The sequence below is a fragment of the Megascapheus bottae genome, chromosome 9 (assembly GCF_031878675.1).
Source record: "Megascapheus bottae isolate mThoBot1 chromosome 9, mThoBot2.hap1, whole genome shotgun sequence".
In the NCBI taxonomy this organism is placed as follows: Eukaryota; Metazoa; Chordata; class Mammalia; order Rodentia; family Geomyidae; genus Megascapheus; species Megascapheus bottae.
Window position 1 is genome coordinate 18149230 of NC_143517.1, and position 18454 is coordinate 18167683.

Below are 18454 nucleotides of genomic sequence, written 5' to 3' on the forward strand. Positions count from 1 at the left end.
ATGTTTTATTACAGATATTAATATGTATCTATGACATACAAACCCTCAGACTAATTTTAATTATGTTCTAAAATCTAAGTGTCAGTGATTGTATATAGATATTCCCTTCTTGAATACTTGTTGGTTAAACATGTCATTTGAAATATGATATAAAAATCAATGTCAATAAATTATTTAATGAAAAATTATAAAAAATAAAAAATAAACATTGAATAATAATCTTAAAAATTATAATGCAACCCACTAATATAAAATGAGCTTATGTTGAAGATTGATAAAAATAATGAGGGAATAAGTAAGATATTATTTTCTTTCATAGAACAATTCAAATTCTCATATACATAGTCAAATAAGGAAAACAGAAATAAAGTTATTAATAGATACAAAAACTAGCAGTACTGAATCCCAATTCTTGGGATATCAATTAATTTCATTCCAATGCATACACTTTGCATTGATATAGATAAGAATCATTTGCATGCTTTCATTTCTTAAGCCAGATTGCATAGTTGTAAAATTGCTGAAGTCAATGAAAATCTCTGTAGGAAAGATGATGGGGTGTATATGCTAGAAAAGTGGCAATCCTTATCATTTTAAAAATCCTCCTGAATTTCCCCTGTCATTTCTTTCTTTCTTTTTTTTTAATTGCTGGGGTAATGTATAGAGGAGTTACTTCCCTGACATTTCTTTGGAGAAAAAAGCTACCAATGAAACATGTTAGCCAACCCAAGACAGTGCAATTCCAATTCATAGTGTAGAATGGCAAATTTCCTGTGTAAATTTGAGTAGGTAATTTGTATTAATTTTCTAATGTTTTCACACTCTATCATACTTTTCTAATTTTACAATTACACTCTCATCTCAAACCTATCAATTAAAATCGTGATTGTTCCCGGGCTTGCTTTGTCAGCACACCTACTAAAATTGTAATGCAGCAGGTAGATTGGGCTAGCTCCTGAGTAGAAATGACATGCAAATTTGTGAAGTGTTACATATGTTTTCTAATTCTAATGTCAAAGCATGCAAATAAAGAAAAAAGGTTTTTTTTCTGAAATAAACTTTCAGCTCCTCTACTCTTGGTGAGAATGAGTAATTGGTCATTAAAAATGAAAATGGTATTAGCTCAATGATTCAGAGGTGATTCATTTGAATGGTGTCCAAGTTTTCTTATTAGATGGTTTTTTTAAATTATTATTGTAAAGGTGATGATGTCCTGCGGGGTCACAATTACACACATCTGGTAATGAGTACATTTTTCTGTCAGCAATATCCTCTTCTCTTATTTGCATGGTTTCCATCGTTTGTTGTGACTAGATTTATGCCTATAAATCTACAAGTAAACACCCTGGATAGAAAAAGAGAAAAGAACGCACTTGGACATGATAAATTATATAGGACTCTCGACATTCACACACTGAGAACAAAGGAAACTATTCTTAGGAGAGGAGCACAAAAGCTCAATATCTATGGGCATATAGTCCCATACAAAATGATGTATATTGAAATGAACTCCAAATTTTTGATGTTATGATTTCTTTATACTCTTCAAAATTACTGAGGAGTTTGTCAGTGTGGGCTACATCTGTTGATATGTACTATAATAGAAATTAAAGGAGCTTTGTAAAATATGGCACTAGTGTTAAAGTACAATAAATATACCATCCTGTGTTTTAATATAAATTTCAAAAAAGAAACTTGAAGTTACTAATTCTTCTTGTATTTACAAGCCCTCTTAGGACTCTGGGATTAAGTGGGCTAGGGAAGCATAATTTTTAGATTTCAGCCTGTTCATGTGAGAAATTTAATTAACAAACACAAAAAGAATGTAACTTACAAAATATAACTCTAACTATATAATTTATCTGGGGAGATTCATTTTAATATGAGTAATTCCTTGTTAGTTGAAGCAATCTATGAAATATGTCTAGAGTACAGTGTCATTTTGTTTCAAATACAGGTTGTTTTGTGGCTCCTTGTTTAATCTTTTCTGAAGAATAGAATTTGACGTATTATTTACATATTTATCTCAAAGTGAAAGAAATAGTTAATTCAGAATTAAAGTGGCCAATAGTAAAAATCTGAGCAAAGAAACCTTTTTAGTTGTTTTTTGATCTAACTAGAGTGAACGTCCCTGATCACACGTGACATAAACATTGCTTGACTCCATTTAGAGTATCCGAAAGTTAGCTCTTCATGTGAAACAACAATACACTGATGTTTACAAAGAGCTTATTCTGTTAGCAGAGAGTAGAATATATTGATTCAGGTCTGGTTAACTGTTCCATATGATCAATATCCTTACTTCCCACCACTCAAGGTCCCTAGACATTTACTATACTTAGCCTAAGTGTTTTAGAAAAGGGATGAATGGCATTTCTTCTAAAACCAGCCCCGAGACCTTGCTCTTGGGAATATATAAAAGTTTCTATTACTCTCAGGCCTACTTTAATATTCCTGTAGAAAGTTTTTGAATGAACTTAACAAAAAAGAGCACAACCATTCTCTTTTTAAAAAATGTTCAAGAGTTTAGCAACTTGCCTCCATCAAAAAGAATTATAAGTAAGATGATGGCTTGAGCATTGGACACTGCCATGGGTAAAGCAGGTAAGTATATTATGTTAGGAGTGTTATTTCAGGGAATCCAAAGTAATAAATAAATTAATAATCTGTGAATAGGAATATTTGCTTTCTCTTTATGATTCTAATAGCTCAACAACTGAAGCTTTATATTTTCTCAAGATTCATATTTTACCAAAGTTGTTTACTATTTATATTTCATATCATTCACAGCAAACAAAAAATAGTTGAATACTGATTATCTACTTAGTAGCAAAGCAATTAGAACTGGAAACTCATCAGGCGTATTGCTTAATATTCTGAGCAAGTATGGAGAAAAATAATAAAATTGACTACTTTTGTTAGTCCTTGTTTAGGATAATTAATTTTAGTTTTGAGGAAAAAGCTAGGCCAAATCTTTTACTTTAACTAAAACATTCTTTATATTTAAAAAAAATTGCTGGGCTTTGGTGGCTCATGTCTGTAATCCTAGCTACTCAGTTGGCTGAGATCCAGAAATTCCGGTTCAAAGCCAGCCCAGGCATGGAAGTCCATGAGACTCAATTAGCCACCAGAAAATGGGAAGTGGCATTGGGGCTCAAGTAATTGCTAACTTTGACTTGAAGAGCTCAGAGACAGTGTCCAGGCCCAAAGTTCAAGTCCCATTACCAACAAAAGAAAGAAAGAAAGAAGAAAGAAAGAAAGAAAGAAAGAAAGAAAGAAAGAAAGAAAGAAAGAAAAAAGATTTTTTAAATAATTTTTATTGTAATTAATAAAAGGGTTACATGATATTTTCCAGATAGAAGGTGCATTAATTCACATACATCGATACCCTTTCACATGTCTTGGTACCCATCACCCTCCCCTCCCACCCCCCACCCACCCCCCGTCTTGCTTTTCACCCCTTCCCTATCAAATTTCAAATAACCAAATACAAATAAATTCAATATATCAGATAACAAAGTGAGATACTGTAACAATATGAGATACCCAAGAGACAGCAAAGGAGATGAAAGATAACATAGTATATTAAGGACAACAATCATTCATTATATGGCTTTTGTTTCAGTATCCTGGAGGTCCTTTCAATTAGCTTCATACTATATGGCCTTATATATCAAGGTTTTGCTCTATTGCAGATCTCTGCTAGTAGAGCCCAAGGTTTCTACTGGTTATGACAAATGAGGGAAACCATTGAGCCTAAGTTCCTTTGAGTCTAGCTTACTTCACTTAATATGATTTTTTCTAAGTCTTTCCATTTCCTAACAAATGGGGCAATGTCATTCTTTCTGACAGCAGCATAGAATTCCATTGTGTACAAATACCACAACTTGTTGATCCACTCATCAACTGAGGGACATCTAGGTTGGTTCCAAATTTTTGCTATGGTGAATAGTGCTGAAATGAACATTGTTGTGCTAGTGGATTTAGTATGCCCTTGTTTCTGGATGGTTGGGTAAATGCCAAGTAGTGGAATTGCTGGGTCATAGGGGAGTTCTATGTTTAGCCTTTTGAGGCACTGCCATACTGCTTTCCATAGTGGTTGAACGAGTTTGCACTCCCATCAACAGTGTAGTAGTGATCCCTCCTGGCCACATCCTCTCATTAAACCACAGACCTATGGCCACCTAATCTTTGACAAGGGAGCCAAAAAAATAGAATGGAAGAAAGACAGCCTCTTCAACAAGTTGTGCTGGCAGAACTGGTTAAGCACCTGCAGAAAACTAAAGTTGGATCCTTCTTTGTCACCCTGCACTAGAATTAACTCCAATGGATCAAAGACCTGGAGGTAAAAGCTGACACACTGAAAACTTTACAAGAAGGAATAGGAGATACACTAGGCCTCCTTGGCACAGGTCGAAACTTTCTTAATAAGGACCAAGAATCACAACAAATCAGAGAAAGGCTGGATAAATGGGACTGCATTAAACTGCAGAGCTTTTGTATGGCAAAGGACATAGCTAGTTAATTAATTAGGAAGCCTACAGAGTGGGAGAAGATCTTCAGCAACCAAACAACGGACAAAGGCCTCATATCTAAAATATATCAACAACTCAAAAAATTGAATCACTCCAAAACTAAAAGTAACAACCATCCCATTAAAAAATGGGCCAAAGACTTAAAGAGAATCTTCTCTGAAGAAGAAACAAAAATGGCCTATAGACACATGAAGAAATGCTCAACATCTCTGGTCATAAAAGAAATGCAAATCAAAACAACTCTAAGATTCCACCTCACTCCAATTAGAATGGCCAGGATCAGGAAAACGAATAATAACAGAAAGAAAGATTTAAAAAAATGTTTTCAAATTTTCTATTTTATATGAGGAACCTTAGTCATTTGATTTCACCTTAGGAAAACAAATCCCCTCTTCTTGTTCCCTTTGTAGAACTGGGATTGACCTCAAGGTCTCATGAACAAGATACAAACCTAATACTATGTGAGCCATGCCCCCCTGTCTTTTTTATTGTGTTTTATTTTTATTTATTTTTGTGTGTTTTAATTTTCAGATAGCATCTCAAAGCTATTGAGATAGTATTTCAGGATCTTTTCCCAGGCTGTTCTATAACCAGCTCCAGTTTCTAAATAACTGAGAATTCAGTCATGAACTACCATGCCTGGACAATTATTATTTTTTAATTCTTTAAATATTAGAGATGGCATAATATTTTGTTTTTGAAATAGTATAGGAGTATAATTTTTCTTCTTCATTACATATCAACATATTTTTCCTTATGATAGGGTTTAGATCAGGATCTCAAGCTTGTATGGCTTGATGACATCTAGTCCCATAACACTTGACATACATTTCCAAGTCTAGCTTTTTGCTGGCTATTTTGCTGTTGGGATCACTCTGATTTTTCTGTCTAGACTGGCCTCCAACATCAAAAAGCTTTCAAGCCATAGCCTCCCGAGTAGCTAGAATTACAGGCATGAGCAACTAGTACCCAGCTATTTGAAAAAATTTGACATTTTTTCTAATGCTATTTTCTATACAGAAATGGAATTTTAAATCTGCAATATCACATTAATACTACTTCTTGGCTATACCCCTAACAAGGCCAAATCTAATAGTTAATAACATTTGGAAAATTAAGTTAAATCTTTGAAAAGCATAAATTCATGTGTGAGAAGTATATTCTAAGATTTAAGAAATTCTTTCTTTCTTTGTTTCTTTCTTTGTTTCTTTCTTTGTTTCTTTCTTTCTTTCTTTCTTTCTTTCTTTCTTTCTTTCTTTCTTTCTTTCTTGCTTTCTTTCTTGCTTTCTTTCTTGTTTTCTTTCTTTCTGCCAGTCCTGGGGCTTGACATCAGGGCCTGGGAACTGTCCCTGGGTTATTTCCCTCAAGGCTAGAGCTCTACCACTCGAGACACAGCACCATTTCCAGCTTTTTCTGTGTATGTGGTACCCAGAAATCGAACCCAGGGTTTTGTGAAAGCTAGGCAAGCACTCTCAATGTGCCATAAACAAACCAGGATAACTTGTTCATCCTGACCCTTGACTCCAGGGCATTTCAATGAGGAGCCCATGTCTTCCTGGGTAGAAATTTAAGTTCCACTTCAAATAAACTACAGCTTTCAAGAAGAGCATGTGTTAAAAAAATAAAAATCAGTGTTTTTATTTTGAATATAAAGGTTATGCTCAAAATTTTGTTTTGCTTTACATTTAAAAATAATCCTTTAAAAGCATTTTAGAACAGTTGTTGATTTAGGGAGTTATTGAAAAGACAAAACAGAGCTTTCCTATAAAGCTCCTATCTGATTTCAACTATGACCAATAATTTACACTAAGGTGAGACATTTGTTATAATTAATAAGCCATAATCAATCCATTATTAGTAATGAAATTTGCAGTTTACAGCTTTCCACAAGTTGTTTTTCTAATGTCTTCTTGTAGTCTAAGGTTACATCCAGAATCCTATCCAGAATGCCACACTACACTTAGCACTTCTGTCTCCTTAGGTTCTTCTTGTTCTCATATTCATGACACTTTCTGAAACTTACCTTATGTCATGACCACAATAGCATTGTGTCCCACAGGTCAAATATTTTTCCCCATTGATATTTGTTTAATTGTTTCTTCAGAAATGATTAAAAATGAAAAGAATATAGACTGGTAGCTCATGCCTTTAAACCCAGGTATTTGGGAGGCAAAATCTGGAGGACTGTGGTTCAAGGCCCTCTAGACAAAAAGTTAGTGAGATCCCAGCTTCAACAAATTAGCTGGGCATGATGGGGTGATGTCAGCTATATAAGAGGAAATAGGTGGATCACACCGAAAGAAAAATGTGAGACCATATCTGAAAAATAGAACAAAAGCTAGAAAGGATTGGTAGCATGAGGCAAGTGCTAGATAGCTTGTTTAGCGAGTCAAAACCTTCCAGTCAAACCCTGGCATAACCTTGTGAAAAATATTGAGAACTCACAGAAATAAATTTCCACTTATATCACCTATGACTTGTTAATGTTGACCTTGATGTACAAGAGTGTACCTGGAGGTATTTGTCATGTTTCTTTGCTGTAAAGTCACTCTATCTCTCCTTTGTCAAGCTTAAAAAAATAAAGTAACGATGAATCATTTGCCATTAAAAAGTAAGTTATTTTTGACCTCCTTCAAGGCAGAGTGGCTACATAAATCATTAAATGTGTGTTCATGTTTATCTCTCTCAATTCATTTATTTTTTATTATTTTTATCAGTATGAGATCATAGATAATCATTTTGTATTTGGTACAGTAACCTAATACTACATTAATTTTGCTCAAATGAGTTTAGCTTTGGCTCCTGGGAAATGTTCCAGTTGTCTTTTTTGATTGTTTCACTTACCCTATCGCTGGGGGGAGTAGTTGAGCACCATGTTCCCTAACACCACAAGAGTCTCCATTTTAATTCTGTATTTCCTGGTTTAGCACAAGAATAGGTCATTTCTCCAAGAGCTCTTATCCTTTCATTGGAAAATGGCATTAGAAACCAAGCTCTTCATCACTCTCATGCTCCCTTGCTCTTCTATACACTTCCTATACCAATATTGACAGTTATGGCCCTACCATCTACCATTCATTCACTTCATTATTTAATTCCAGAACCCATGATTGATGGTTTCAGAATTTTAACCCTGTACTTCCAGAAGTAGCTTTATCAAGCAATGCACAGGTCTTACATGCAGTTGATTTTGCCTTTACAGACTTTTTTTTTTACAGACTCTACTACTTAGGTCAGTATCCTGCTTCTCATGCCTCCAATAAGTCATATGCATATATATATACATATTGTAAAAGAATATTTAAAATAGTTAAATATTTAACTTTCAATCATATATATATTTTCCATATATTTTTATTGTAATTAATAGAAGGGTTACATTACATTCACCAGATAGAAGGTGCATTACTTCACAAACATTGATTCCCTTTCTCATGTCTTGGTCCCCATTTCCCTCCCCTCACCCCCACCCCTCATCTTGTTTACCCCCCTTCCCTATCCAATTTTAAATAAACATATACGCATATATACAATATATCAGATAACAAGGTAAAATACTGTAACAATATGAGATAACCATGGGACAGCAAAAGAGATGAGAGATAACATAGTACATTAAAGCCAACACTCATTATATGGCTTTTGTTTCTATATCCTGGAGGTCTTTCATTTAGCGTCATACTACATGGCCTTATACATCTGGGTTTTGCTCTATTGTAAATCTCTGCTAGGAGAGGCCAAGGTTTCTATTGATTATGACAAATGAGGGAAACCATTGAGCCTATATTCCTTTGAGTCTGGCTTATTTCACATAATAGGATTTTTTCTAAATCTTTCCATTTCCTTACAAATGGGGCAATGTTGTTCTTTCTGACAACAGCATAGAATTCCATTGTGTATAAATACCATATCTTGTTGATCCACTCATCAACTGACGGGCATCCGGGTTGGTTCCACATATATACCTTCCTCTTTTTGTTATATATTCTTCTTATTACTCTTCTTATTTTCATAAGTTTTATCTTATTTTTTCTAAATTTTTTACTCAATTATTTTACCTTTCTATCACCTTAGGTCAGTTGTCCTTTCACTATCCCTTTTCTTCATTATTATATTAATGTTACACTCCTATATTACTCTTTTCTTACCTCCCCTCTTGTCTTTCATACTATTTTTCTATCTCTGGTCCTCTGTTCATCCTTCAACTTTTATAATTCATGGATCTACAGTTGATGGTTGTTGAGCAATACTGTATATCTAAGTGTTCAAATATACTGTAGGTCTAGAGGGACTTAAATACATTAGAGTTTGGATTGGTGGGGGAGTTGGTCATAAAATGGTGATGGTGGTGGTATTAGATTTGTCTGTAAGTGCACAAGAAGAGAGAGAGTGATAATAGCAACCTAAAATTGTGAACAACTATTGTTTGGCCAGCTAAAGAAATCTAGGTTGGTTATATCTTACAAGTTATAATCTTGTGCAGTATTAATCTTGCTCCCATTTTCAAATGGGCAGAACAAGAAACTCAAGAAAAATGGCAAATCAAGGAATAGCATCTCCCTCCCAATATAAACAGGAAATGGAGCAGTCAATGGCAAAACTAGAGGAGAGTCCTCTAAATGCTATACAAATCCAATTGATAAACATGATTAATGAAAAGTTTGAAAGCATACAGAAAGAGACTCCTGAGGAAGCCATATCTAAACGAGATGAAACCATAAAGAAGGCGCTGATGTGAATGTGAGGAAGCCATAAAGGAGACCATAATAGAGGATATACAAAGAAAAATGGATGAATTCATAGAATCCACAAACAAAAAGGTGACTGAACTCCAACAAATGTCCAATGAGAATAAAGCTGCTGAGCTAACCACTCAAATGGAAATCAAGGAGTTAAAGAAGTCCATACACTATCTAAAATAAGAGATACAAGGCATCAAAAATGAACAATTGGAAGGAAGGGAGATGAAGAATAAAGTAGAAAGTATTGATAGAAGATTAGACAATGCAGAAAAAAGAATCTCCGGGGTTGAAGATAATCTAATTGTTATAGAGAAAGAACAGAAAATGAGTCAAACCAAATCTAGGAAATATGAGAGAATGCTTCAGGTGGTTCAAGATACAATTAAGAAACCTAATTTACGGCTAATTGGTATTGAAGAAGCCCTGGAGAAAGAGGTCAATGGTATCAGAAATATATTTTTTATGTATTTTCCTTCCATTCTTGAATCACCTTATTTCTTAAGGAGACCCCATTGAATACATTATACACTATATACATTATAGTTTATCCATTATAAGTCAAATGTGAAATACATATTGTATGAATTTCAACAAATGTATATCTACTATTACATCATACATGTGAGTCACCTATGAAACATCTCTCATTAGCACACTCTTTGAAAACTGTCTCTTTTTGAAACTCTAAACTGGGAATGAAGATTTTCCTTAAAGTCAAAACTTAGCAGATAGCTTGTCTATCTCACCTGGGAGCTATTTTAAGCCAAACACATTTAATATTTAATTTTACATTTCTTAGAGGTCAGCACTACAAACATTTGTTTTTATCTTGCTGGTATTCGTCTGACAAAATAAAATTATCTGAAGTTAGATGAAAAGATCATTGTAAAAATAATAAATTTGAGATGTCAAATGAATGAACTCAGAAGTCCCATTGATTTCTGTGCTTTAATTAAAATTATTTGAAAAAAAATTTTGAGCCATTAATCAATAAATTTAAAATTGTTACTTCTATGTTCTAAAGGGGGCCCAGTTTTTCTTAGCTCCTTTCTTTCATCTTTCATCCTTTCTTTTCTTTGCTTAATATTTTCTACTATATAAGTGCTTGTGAAGTGAGTCCCTTTTGATGAGGTAGAAATTTCAATACCCCCTTGAATGCATAGGTAAATAAAGTCACTTATGTCCTCCTGGACTCTATTATTATGAGACAGAAAGTTTGACAAAGCAAGTAGTGCATAGTAATGCTTATATTGGTGCAGAAAACCTATGTTACAAAGAAGTATGTGTCTTGGAGTGTGAGGGAAGGCTTCCATAGAGGTAACAGCTGAGCCTTGGCAATGGGTGGTCACTGAGAGACAAGAGCATATAGTGTAAGATAGTCTGTCAGATGTCAAGGTATAGCAAATTTGAGGAGCTGAGGAGATGGAAATGGAGTGTACATGGTAATATGGAAGATCAGGTTAATGAAAATGGGTGAGGAAGGTGCCTCAGTTAGACTTTATCTGGGAAATGATGGAAGAGTCCCTAACTGATTATGAGCAAGGTAATGAGGAAATGACACACTTAAAAAGTCACTCTAAGATATACTTACTGGGGAGAATTAGAAATACCTAAACTTTGGTCTTTAAAGAACTTGATAAATGGTACCTGTTGTCGTCCCATCTACTTAAAAGGCCAAGGCAGGAGGATCTCTTGAGCTCAGAAGTTTGAGACAGAATGGAAGAGAGAAAGAGAAGTGGAAGGAAGGAAAGGAGGAAAGAAGGAGGGAAAGAAAAACGGAAGGTAAAAGAAGAAAAGAGGAAGACAGAGAAGGAAGGGCAGAGTGAAATACTACAACTTGAACATGAGTAATCCGTTCAGTAAGCCCTACTGATCTTTTCTCATTCAATGATTTTTTTAATCTTTGATGGAAAATAGGTACACTTTATTCAATCTTACATTGACTGAGGATTATATATCCAAGAATCAGTGTCAGAATTTCCATTTTAAAAAAATCGGTGAAAGAGGGGCATAGTTTAAGTATTTCCCATTAAGTTTCTAAATCTGATTATAATGAGAACGTAGAAACAAATTGAGTTAAGAGTTTTGAGGTTCATGTCTCTCTGTCTCTCTCTCTCCCTCTCTCTCTCTCTCTCTCTCTCTCTCTCTCTCTCTCTCTCTCTCTCTCTCACACACACACACACACACACACACACACACACACACACACGTGTGAATGCAATGTTAAAACTCTTTGCTATGGAGGGATTTCTTCTTCTAGTTGTAATGTATGTGATTTGGGGAGGCTGAAGTGCTCACCCACACTGGAGTTCACCATAGAGGCTAATTGAAAAACAATTTCTTCTCTGGCAGGATGAATCCTTAAAGCAACTTCAGGTAGTTCATCAGCCGTGGCTCTTGCCAAGTGACACTGAAAGTGAGGGAGTGGAAGCTGATCAAGACAAACGTGAGTAGATGCTGCTGTTTACTGACCAATGCTTCTGCCTGAAGGATTTCACAATGAAGTAGTCCCTGTTCACAGCATTAACCAACCGCAAAGGGGAAAAAATACAGTTAGATTTGATTCGAAAGAACCCTATCCAATAAGCCATACCTCAGTCTATAAATCTGTATTCACTGATTTTCTAATTGTAGTACAGAGGCTCATGAACTAAAAGAAGAGAATTATTCTAGAAGACAAACATGAAGTGTCCAGTTGAAATGTCAACCTTCTACAAACACTGCAGAATACTTTCAGTAATAGCTTGGAATTATATTAAATATCTAATTATATTCAGATCAAGTTAATTGATATGCATATAAATTATCCTCAGTTAAATGAATAAATTTATAGGTACAAAAACTATCCTGAGTTTTAAAAGCTTAATATTATCATACAGCTTAAAACAAAATATATCCTTAGTGATTTAAGTCACTGAATGTTTATCATAGAAAGAATGTATAGATAATTACATGATGACTTAGATCAGGCTAGGCTTTCCAGGGATTTAGTGTGACATTGTGAATCCTATGGCTTATTACATTGCAACATTTATTCCAATGCCATAGTTGAAGCTTATGTGGCTAGTAAGAACTCAGACAAGAGACAAATCTGAGCCAGCATGCTTGGATTAAGGAAGGCAGGGCCCCATTGTCATTTAATTGGCATATTTAACACTACGTAGGAAGCGTGGTGGTGACCATTTTAGAGAGATAACAAACATTTTGAAGGCCTAACACACATTTCTAAAGTCAGAAAGTGCACTTTCAGTATCAAAAGCAAAGAACATTTTGAAAGCCCTTAAACAAGAAATCCTAAATAAGATGGGCTAGAAAGCAGCCCCGAATGCAATGAATCTCTAAATCAGAAAAAATTAACACTGGTCCAGAACGACTGTGGTATGGAAAAAATGCAACTCCCCCCACAAATTTCACTGAAATGTATATAAACTTTCATTACAGAATTTGTGTTAAATTATTTCATGAAATTCTTTGGATCCTTTCATATTTGTATGTATGTGGAGGAAAAGCCCCAAGCCCTTCAGGAGACTTATGGAGATCTGTATGGTGTGAACATATGGATAATTTGTTCTAGATTTACTCTGTCAGATCCAACAAACAGGCCTCCCAAATTGGCAAACACAGGTGAGCAGCATCTAACAGAATGAAGATGTTAATTTTATGTGTAGTATAATTTACAAGGGACTAAACTTCAAATTCAAGAAAAGAATCAATTCCAATAAAGTGCTGCATGTAATTCTAAATTCATACTTTTCCCTCAAATCCTTGTTTTAAATCAATATCAAGACTTGAAAACATAGCCTAATAATATAAAAAGAGACCCCCTCCAGAACTTTTCTTAACCCTTGTCATCAAGTACATAAAGCCTTTTTTTTTTATAAGATCTGCATAGGTTTTTGACACTAAGTTGGAATTTTCTCTTCTGCTGCTAATATGAAGATTATCTGAGGATGCTAGCTCTGTCTTTGTCATATTGAGACTCAATAAATTTTTGATAAATATCAGTCTGTGAGTAAGTAGATACATCAGTTGATGTCCTTGGGGTTTTTCCATTTGTTCGGACAGTTGGAATTAAAACAAATTGTAATCATCATAAAAGTATTTATAGTTTTATTGCATATTGATATTGAACTCACAGTTTTATCCATAGGTCTTGCTTGATCTCTTGTGACTATAGATCTAGAACCCAAACTACTTAATGTCAGCAATGCTGTCCTGGAAAGATACCCTGGACAATGATCAATTGTTTGAAATAAAATCATGGTTTAAAATAATTAGGTGGTAATAAGAGCCATCTGGAAATGGAATGCTAGCTAGCATTGTAGTCAAGTTCATAGTACAGAGATGCAATTATTTGTTAGGAGTGGCTTCCACCTGCCAGGTTCTGGGACATGTGTGATGTAGCACCACTGGAGCCCTGGAACCTTGCATGTGGTTTTGGAACAGCTCACAAGATGCATAGAGAGCATCTACTTCTATTTTCTCAGTGAGAGGAAGTAAATCACATAAATCTACATGAAGTCCCATCTGACCCAGAGTTTGCAGACTCATACTAGAAATTTATGAGTGAGGAAGAGGACAAGTTTGTCTTTCCAACCGTAACACCTGTTTCACGACTCTGCTTTCTATAAATAATACCTTGGTAGTTTGATAGAATTCTTTGATTTCTCTTGAGACAAATTATCATGGCAGAAAGTTTCCAAATAATGTCAGAATCTTTGCAGTGGTGCATGATGCTGATAACATTTTAAAACCAGAGCTGAGCTCAGATAAATTTTGTAAGTGAGCACCTTTTAAGAAAAGCTGTCTTTGAATGATTAGATAGAAAGCTTTATTAAAATTATTATGAACAGAACATTTAAGAAGATATTTTTCTTAAACTTAGTTCTAGTGGAAAGGTATAAATTATGAATATAAACCAATTTATATCTAGTGTGTATTTCAATGTTTCCAAAGTTGCTAAGTAAATCTGGAACTTCCAGAATTTATTTTCTTGTGCTAGACTTCATATCTGCTGAGTTATAATTTCATTTTTAATAATTTCTCAGGAGATCTTTGCTTATTTTCAAGATTGAAGACTTCTAGAAAGAAAAAAAGTCATTGAATCAGAAAATTATGGTTTTAAAATTTTACTCCCCAGTGCTGATAAACTTTCTTTGGGCCTTTACCCAATACATAAATTAAGTCTAAGTATAAAATATGAAATTGGAGAAGAATAATATTGAAACTTGAAGGGATAAATGTGGTGAAAAAGGGAAAACAGTTCCTGCAGTCTGTGGGTTCATTGTACACAAAGTCACAAAGAAATCAGAGTCAAACCAGCCAGCATCTTCAACTATACTTTGAACTTAACAATATGAGTAACCAAGATAAAAGCAAGAGAACAGACAAAATGTCTAATCAAGCCAACAAGCAGCATAATACCCAAAATAAAGAAAGAGGAAGTCAGCGGGAGCAGCGGTATATGCCTCTAGTCCCAGGAGGCCAAGGCAGAAAGAGCACAATTTTGAAAACAGCCTTGACTTCACTGGTTGTTCAAAGCCAACCTGGACTCCTTAAAGACACTGTCCTGTTGGGTGCTGGTAGCTTACCTAGCTATTCAGAATCTGAGGATTGCAGGTCCTGATCAGCCCAGTCAGGAAAGTTAGTGAACGAGTGATAACTTAAGTACATAACTCCAGAACAGAGCCCAAGCCCATAGCTTAAATCCACAACTAAGGCCTATGGCCTAATTATTAACATATGGGATGGTTTGACCCTGGCACTGCTCAAGGTGATCTCACACTTTAAAAGCTCGGAGAAGCTGCCTCTTGATTCAAAGGAAACAAAACATTGGTACTCTCTAGCTGTGAAAAAAGTCAGGCTAGATAATACAGTCAGGCTTCTACTTTATGGGTGGATTTAAATGTTAGCTTCTTAAATTGTTAGGAGCTATAAATTTTAATAACAAGTAATAACATTTAGTAACAATAACATTAAAACTAATATGGTATTTTTACTAAGTACAAAAATGGGGGCACTTACAACTTGTAAAACTTTGAAAATCAATCCTTGTTATAAATGAACACATCTGGGGCCAAGAGCATGATAGAGTGCCCTCCTAGCATGCGCAAAGCTCTGGGGTTCATTCCTTGGTATCACATACACATACAAAAAGCTGAAAGCTGTGCTGTGGCTCAAGGACAGTGCAGAGGCCCTGAGTTCAAGCCTCAGGACTGGAAAATAAAATGAACACTTAGCCAAGTTTTGCTATCTGAAAAGTGACAGCCACATTAGAGTTAGCAGATTATTCTGAGTTAGATTATTCTGTTTTCTAGAAAACATCATCTCAATATCTTTTCCTTACTATGTTTTATTGTTTATAATTATATATGCATATATATTTTTTTCTTTTTTCATCAGTTGTGGGGCTTGAACTCTGGGCCTCGGCAGTGTCCCTGAGCTGTTCAGCTCAAGTCATGAGTACAATGCATTTTGATAAATGGCACCCATTTTATCATTCTCTCCCACACTAACCTATCCCAACATGATTACAACAATCCACCGGTCTTTTCTCCATTCATCTTCCTATCTTTAAGCACTAATTCCTCTGTCATAGTTTCTTATTCTTATTAACTATGTTTCTATAATCTACCCCCTGGTTCTAAGTCAAAAATTCTAGCCTGCATGAAAGAAATTCCTTTTCTTTCTGACCCTTGAGGTTTCTAATTAGAAGTCAGGTATTGATCATCTGCAGGACTTTTGTTTATAATAAGCAGTTTTTCTTTCATTGGCTTCAATTTTTTCCTTGTCCTTCTAGAGTAAAATGTACATGAAAACACCTATTTGGCATTCTTGAATTTCTTGGATATATAGCTATTTTTTTCAAACATTTTCAGCTATTATTTCTTTAAATATTAATTCTGCCATTTTCCCTCTTATATGCCTCCTTATGGGATGCTCACACACACACACACACACACACACACACACACACACACACACATATATATATATATATATATATATATATATATAGAGAGAGAGAGAGAGAGAGAGAGAGAGAGAGAGGGGAGAGAGGTACTTGAATGTTCCCACAAGTTCCCCAGCTCACTGATATTCTTTCTTCTTTCCATTGCTCAGAGTTGATCACTTCAACTAAATGACATTATCTTTAATTTTAAATTTTTTTCTTATTGAAGTGTAGATCAGCTGTTACACTCTTCCTATTCTAGAACTTTCATTTTGTTTTATTGTCATAAAAAATCTCTTTCTTGATAATTTCCATTTGGTAAAAAGCAATATCAAAGATTCCTTTAGCTTTTTTTGTGTGACATGGTTTCCCTTTATTATTTGGATATTTTTATGATGGTGGATTAAAAGTCTAGCCAGCCTATCATTAGGCAACCTCATGTGCAATGGTCTATTCGCTACTTTCTCCTGTTGATTGGCTGTAACTGCTTGTCTCTTGGTATGTCACTTGCTAGTTGTTAATGTGTTATTTGCTATATTTGAAGTGGCTAGCAGTCAGCATTAGTGAACAAGTTGCTGAGACATGCCATGAGCCTGCCTTCAGTTTTCAATTCTGCTCTCTGAAGGTCAAGCAGAGGTGAGAGAGAGAGTCTTAGCAGGTCTTGCCTAGCAGATGCATAGCTGTGGTACTTCCAAGGGCCATTTTATTCACCAGATTTACTTCTAATTTTTTGTTTTGTAAGCCTTTTATTTGCTTCAAATAGCATTATTGCTATCAGGCATTTCCTCTGAAAAACTACTTCACATAGGTCTGGTTGTTTGTTTGTTTGTTTTGCCAATCCTGGGCTGCACCACTTCTGGCTTTTTTTCTACGTATGTGGTACCAAGGAATTGACCTGGGTCTTTGTGCATGCGAGGCAAGCACTCTACCACTAGACCAAACTCCTGGCCTCCATAATTGTTTTTTTTTGAAAAGTAGATTTTCTTATTCAGTTAGCATTAATTAAATGAATGAAAGCCCAAAGACATAGAAGAACTGGAGGGAAGTCTATCTACCTAGAGCAAGGTAAAAACCCCACTGATTTAGTGCTTTTCTTGAGATCTAACTGCTTTTCTTGACTTTATATTTTATGGCTTGAAACAAGACTTTGATTATTTTTTAGCACTGTGGAAAAATAATTTTGATGATTTTTATACACTATTCTATTTGCCTTTATGCACAAGTTGGTTCTTGGACTATGATCCTCAAAGTGTTTCTTCTGTTCCATTTTCCTTTTTTATTAGTCTAGTTTTCCCTTTGGTTGAGAATGAAGGGTAAAAAGTTTCACATGGCAATGTAGAACCAGATAATATCTACTTTTCTGGACTCTAGTTTGATGAGAAACTATTAAAAACAATCTGAGATAAAACACGTTTTGGTTAATTATGCAAATATTGCATATATGCAAATATTGGATTTGAGACTTTCAGTTATATTATTTTAGATATAATAACAGATTGTCAATAAGAACCAGACAACATAAGTTTAATTAAACTGATCAAGTCTTATTACCATGATGGCTAAAATGAGGGAAAAATATTGTCTACTCTTAGGCTTAAGGAAATGTTGCTGAGAGTCTTCTAAAATATTTCCAGAACAAAATTGAATAGCAGTAGTTGAATAGTTCGTAGTAGTCAAATAGTAATGAGATCTATTTATAGTATTTAGAAGTGTTTGTTTTATTTTTTAAATTAAACAGTGGTTTTGCATATATATATTTAAGTTGTTTGGGGGAGAATACCTGTCAAATTCTATTACAGAATCCCTATAAATTCAGAATGTGCATTGCTCTAGAAGACCAAATCGTCTGGTTTTTGACTAGGCCATTAACGGACTCCATTCATTCTGAATTCTTTCAATTTTTAAGTGATGGGAAAATTAAAGTTCCAAATGATTATCTTGTTGATATCACCTAGTTCCTGTTAGAGCAAGGAGTAGAACCAAAGCCTTCTGATTAGACCTCATGGCCTCCCTCATTCCTAGTGTAAGAGTAATGCCCAGTTTAGGCTATATCTTTTTCCCTTCTTTCTGACATACCAGCTTTTACTCATGGTCTGCCTGTACTAGCTGTATTGAGCTGAGTACCTCAAGCCATTCTTGAATTCTTTTTTCAGATAGAGTCTTATTTTTCCTAGGCTGCCCTTTGACTGAGATCCATCAACTTCTGCGTCCCAAGTGACCAGGAT

At 34.8% G+C, this 18454-nt stretch overlaps 1 protein-coding gene across 1 annotated transcript in view; it reads left to right on the forward strand.

The window, feature by feature from the left end:
* Positions 1-18454, forward strand: part of LOC150058851 (uncharacterized protein C8orf34 homolog) — an 83271-nt gene that overhangs the window by 46302 nt on the left and 18515 nt on the right. The window contains exon 4 of the mRNA XM_090338762.1: positions 11630-11723. Coding sequence (XP_090194888.1) covers positions 11630-11723 — 94 coding nt within the window. The remainder of the gene's footprint in view (positions 1-11629; positions 11724-18454) is intronic.